Source organism: Bufo bufo, chromosome 3, assembly GCF_905171765.1.
Source record: "Bufo bufo chromosome 3, aBufBuf1.1, whole genome shotgun sequence".
In the NCBI taxonomy this organism is placed as follows: domain Eukaryota; kingdom Metazoa; phylum Chordata; class Amphibia; order Anura; family Bufonidae; genus Bufo; species Bufo bufo.
The window spans coordinates 563,750,467-563,756,466 of NC_053391.1; the positions used below are offsets into that span (position 1 = coordinate 563,750,467).

The 6,000-nt window shown below is 44.0% G+C and overlaps 1 protein-coding gene across 1 annotated transcript in view; it reads right to left on the reverse strand.

Moving 5' to 3' along the window:
• The window catches only part of ERBB3 (erb-b2 receptor tyrosine kinase 3), a 91,430-nt gene extending 85,807 nt beyond the window's left edge, over window positions 1–5,623 (reverse strand). The window contains exon 1 of the mRNA XM_040425574.1: window positions 5,442–5,623. Coding sequence (XP_040281508.1) covers window positions 5,442–5,517 — 76 coding nt within the window. The 5' untranslated portion in view covers window positions 5,518–5,623. The remainder of the gene's footprint in view (window positions 1–5,441) is intronic.
• Window positions 5,624–6,000: the final 377 nt, after the last annotated feature.

Consider the following 6,000-nt stretch of genomic DNA (forward strand, 5'->3'; position numbering starts at 1 on the left):
GATGGAATTGTTGTGTATTGACTCCTAAATGATCCTATTGATTTTTTAAAGGAAAGAATAGAACAGGGATCAGCAACCTCCGGCACTCCAGCTGCTGTGAAACTACAACTCCCAGCATGCACATTTACTTGGCTGTTCTTGTCCACGGACACTGCTGGGCTGAAAATTATTGTCCAGAACAACTCCTACCAATGGGCCGTGAAAACTGCGGAGCAAACACGGATGACATCCATGTTGTTTCCGTGGTTTTCATGGACCCATAGACTATAATGCGCATGAGGGCTCTGTAATGACGGATAAAATAGGGCATGCTTTCAACAGCCCCGCAATTCGTGGAAAACCACTGATGTGTGAATACGCACATTAAAGTCAATAGATGTGTGCACGGACAGCACACATTGGCGATTCACTGACGGGCCTCCGGCGTGTCTACAACCTCTGCCCACAATCAGCCCCCATGGTTTCCAGACCGATTTTATGGGATTCCAGTCCGGCGAGCTGTTTTATACAGGAGGTTATTGAAGTGGCACATCACAACGTTGTACCACACGGCTGTTGGATTGTAAGTTTGTAGAGTTTGGAATATGCTGATCCAACAGCGGTAATAACAGCAGGTACTGGCCCCAGTGTATACAGTATGCGACTATTTCCTTCTCATTCTAATTAATTAGTAATGGACTCTTTGTGTGCCAGCTACAAAATATGTGATCATTCTCTCTACAACACAAAATGTACCAGAAGGTAGGAACGGCCTCATCAATAGACGTCATTCATATAGTTCCAGAGAACACTGTCAACTTAAAGGGACTGCTTGGAATTAAGAAAACAAATGGAAAAATGATTAAAAAAACCTGTACTGTCTCTCCCGCGCCACTGCTTCAGTGTTTCCTGCTGATCTTTGCTGAATGTCAGCAGTACAGTGGCACCCATGTATGTGACCACTTTAGCAGATCACTCCGTGGTAATGCTAACATGTAAGGCCCAAGACTGCTGAGGTCAGTGATTGGCTACAGTAGTTATTTGCATGTATGGCCCAAGACTGCTGAGGTCAGTGATTGGCTACAGTAGTTATTTGCATGTATGGCCCAAGACTGCTGAGGCCAGTGGCTGGCTGCAGCAATTATGTGCATGTATGGTCCCAGACTGCTGAGTCCAGTGATTGGCTGCAGTAATTGCATGCATGACTGGCCCAAGACTGCTGAGGCCAGTGATTCGCTGCAGTAATTGCATGCATGACTGGCCCAAGACTGCTGAGGCCAGTGATTGGCTGCAGTAATCATGTGTATGTATGGCCCATAACTGCTGAGGCCAGAGATTGGCTGCAGTAATTGCATGCATGACTGGCCCAAGACTGCTGAGGCCAGTGATTGGCTGCAGTAATCATGTGCATATACGGCCCATAACTGCTGAGGCCAGTGACTGGCTGCAGTAATCATGTGCATGTATGGCCCAAGACTTCTGAGGCCAGTTATTGGCTTCAGTAATCATGTGCATGTACACCCCAAGACTGCTGAGGCCAGTGACTGGCTGCAGTAATCACTTGCATGTACGGCCCAAGACTGCTGAGGCCAGTGACTGGCTGCAGTAATCATGTGCATGTACGCCCCAAGACTGCTGAGGCCAGTGACTGGCTGCAGTAATCACTTGCATGTACAGCATATCATCACTGCAGAACACAACTTTCATGCTGTTAGACAACTTTTTTTTTAAACCTGACAACCCCTTCAATAGAACACAGCTTTAAAACGGGAGAAGGTCCTGAAAACGTATAAGTTGGGTTTTAAATTTTACAGATGCTGCAGCCCCCCTCGTTCCAGCGATTGGTGGGGGTCTCAGCAGTCAGACCACACTATCAACAAATTATGGCATATCTAAGCAAGATGTTCTAAAATGTAAGGGTTTTCCCACCAGAAGAAGGGGTGGCATATCATTAGGCGGTCAGACACCCCCTACTGTAACCCTCAGAATGAAGGGACGGCTCTCACTGCTCAGCACCCACTGTGCCCCAAGGATCAGGGTGACCAGGAATGCTATATGGAAATGTAAAGGTTAGACAAAGGTGTGAGAACAGGTCCCATGAGGGATAAGCGGCCCCAGCAGGAGAGCTGGCAACAAAGAGCTGCATCATAAATGCTTTGCATGCGAGATACACGAGTAAATAGATGATGTTTCAAGAAATCTCAGAGCGGCGCTCTGGTTACATAGTAACCTCCTCTCAACAAACGCACCAACATAATCCTGATAACAGCGCCTTCCTGCTGCCAGCCCTGGAGAAGGTGCCAAGTGGTCATGGGCACAGACTTTTACCCCCACCCCGCAGCGCTTGGCTGGAACTTTGGTCAAGTGGGTAAACAAATGTGTGCCCATAACCAGGTGGATGGACAGCTAAACGACTGCACTCACTTCTGTCATTCCTTTCTTTTGGGATGGGGGGGGGGGGGGGGGGGGGGACACCCACCTATGGGGATTAAAATGGAGCATTTTTTCAGTTTTTTGTTCATTCGATGAAACAGAAATACAAGTAACACAGCGCTGATGTGAACAAGCCCTTAGAGGAGTCTGTGCTATGCTCCTATCTGATTGAGGCCTCCGCCACAGATTCTTATAAAAATGCAGGACATATTAGCACAGCATGCAGCAGTAAAGTGACCGGCACCCGGATGGAGACCCGATGGGCTCCGTTATAGTCAGCGGGATCCGTTGGATGCCGTTTAGATGCAAAATGGCACTTTTATTATTTTTGGCGTTCTGCTCCTATAATGGAGGAACAACAGAAATAAAAAGTGGCAATGTGAACACATCCCGGGAAGTTAAGATACAGCCCTCATTCTGAGCAAGAGGGGTATAGACCTACGTGTATATACATAAAGATAGACAGATGACAGATAGATGTGAGAGAGAGAGATAGATAGATAGATAGATAGATAGATAGATAGATAGATAGATAGATAGATAGATAATAGATATGAGATAGATAAATAGATAGATAATAGATAGATAGATAGATAGATAGATATGAGATAGATAGATAAATAGATAGATAGATAATAGATATGAGATAGATAATAGATAGATAGATAAATAGATAGATAGATAGATAGATAGATAGATAGATAGATAGATAGATAGATAGATAGATAGATAGATAGATAGATAGATGAGATAAATAGATAGATAGATAGATAGATAGATAGATAGATAGATAGATAGATAGATAGATAGATAGATAATAGATATGAGATAGATAATAGATAGATAGATAGATAGATAGATAGATAGATAGATAGATAGATAGATAGATAGATAGATAATAGATAGATAGATAGATAGATAGATAGATAGATAGATAGATAGATATGAGATAGATAGATAGATAGATAGATAGATAGATAGATAGATAGATAGATAGATAGATAGATAATAGATAGATAGATAATAGATAGATGGATGATAGATAGATAGATAGATAGATAGATAGATAGATAGATAGATAGATAGATAATAGATAGATAATAGATAGATAGAGATAGATAGGATATAGACAGAAAGATACATAAATAGATAACAGATAGATAAGATAGAGGATAGATGAAATAGATAATAGACAAATACTAGATCATATTTAGATGTGATAGATTGATGATAGACAGATAGATGATAGATTAGATAGATAGATAATAGATAGATAGATATGAGATATAGATAGATAATAGATAGATAATAGATAGATAATAGATAGATAGATAGATAGATAGATAGATAGATATGAGATAGATAGATAGATAGATAGATAGATATGAGATAGATAGATAGATAGATAGATAGACAGAGATAGATCGATAGATAATAGATAGATAGAGATATAGATAGATTTCACATATGTGGTAAAAGATGTATCAGGCTGGAGCTCTCTGGATCCAGTATTACCAGTACTGCATTGCCTACCTGCCCCATTAACTATAATGGGGTCCGATTAAGATCTGGCCACTACCCGGTAAATACACATTGGGTCCGGCGAGCATTCTGGTACCGCCAGGAATATCGGACCCAGGGGGCTCCAGCAGGCTCTCATTCATGCCCTTCATGGTTCTGGGATTGCTATTAACCCTATGGATCACAAAGCTGAAGTTGTTTCTTATTCACATCATGTGTATTTTAATTTCTTATTTTCCTAATCAATACTTTTCACCAGTAATAAATACAGTAACTTGCACTTGGTTGTCCTGAGGTAAAATCAGCTCAAAGCGTCATGAAAACAAAAATGACTGGCACACAAATGGGCATCAAAGTGGGCATAGAAGAGGATGATTTAAAGGGTTAAATGGATTTAGGCCCCTACCATCATATCCAGTTGAGATCAGCCTGGCCCAAACAGGGTCATGGCAGAAGAACTGGCATCAAAGTGGGCAGAAAGACACCTTTTACTGATTTGAAAGTTGGAAAACTGGTGTTTTTAAAGGGTTAATTAATCTCACGCTGCCATCATATATAGTTGAGATCAGCCTGGCCTGAACTTGTTCTTGGCACAAAAACTGGCATCAAAGTGGACACTTTTCACAGATTTGAATAGGTAACTGATGTTTTTAAAGGGTTAAGTGGATTCGGGCCGCTGACCCCACACCGCCGACACACAGACAGTGATGCCTCCCATCAGATACAGTTCAGCTTGGCCTGAACAGGTTAAGTGCCGCTTTGCCCACTTCTATGCCAGTTCTTGTGCTGTATGTCTGCAGTGTGAGATCACTGGCCCAAATTCATTTAACCCTTTAATAACACCAGTTACATAGTAAATGCGGTTGAAAAAAGACATAAGTCCACCAAGTTCAACCAAGGGACAGGAGGTGGACACCACCCCAGAAGGCAATCAGTGAAGAGTGTCCTTCTGCCCACTTTGATGCCAGTTCTTCTGCCAGGGCCAGGCTGAACCCCACTGCATCTGATGTGGGCAGTGTGAGATCAGAGGCCTGAATGCACTTAACCCTTTACTCATTCTGGTTTTTTCATAGGGCTCTGAACTGACAGCTATGGGCAGGTAAGAAATTTTTTAAAAAAATACAAATGATGCCAAAAAGAAACTAAGGAATGAGAAAAACAACTTGTAGATCTCTTCTCCAACAAGTCATAAAACGCTGCACCTTTAAGACACACCTTCCCGAAACTGCCGTACACAATGCCTTCCCGGGTCGGTCAGAAGGAGCACATTACGAAAACAATCGCATCAAAAGGCGGAGAGGAGAGAACAGGTTCCACTGCTCCCGGAGCAAGTTCAAAGGTGTCTGCACGGGGCAGCCAGTCACAGCCTGCCCAGCAAATGACCTCTGCCCGGCAGGAACCTGTCCTAGACAAGTCACCTCTGTGCCCTGCTCCACCATTACTAGGTGACCGTTCACACACACACACAGAGCGCGCGGCGACCGCATTCACCTGTCGTCCACACTTACCGTTCTGAGCGGCGACAAATTCCATGACAAGATATGGGAGAAATAACAGAATCCATCTCCCCGCCAAATGCTCCATCCTGGACAGCGACAGCGGGGCTGCGGGGGTCAGTAGTGCCCTGTGCACATGGCACGCGGTACCGTGCGGTGGCTGAGCCGGACACCACGGAGTATCTGACAGCGCTCGTCTCATCCACATTCCTCATTCAAGAGAAAGTCGCCGAGGCCCCGCCCACCGCCCTCCTGATTGGCTGAGAGCAGTCAATAGTTGGAACCGCGGAGAATACTGAGGCGAATACCTCCCATAGACGCTCCTGTCACCTGGACGTCCCGGTGTGTGTGCTGCCACACCGTACACCGTCACTAAATAGTGCCTCCACTTCTATCCTGTATCCACTCCAGTGTCCCTGTGGACTGACATATGTAGTCAGGACAACACAGGCTATTACACTGCCATAGACACAGGAGGGGTCATTTATCAAACTAATGTAAAGTAGAATTGCTTTAGTTGCCCATAGCAACCAATCAGATTCCACCTCTCATTTTTGGCAGCGTCTTTGGA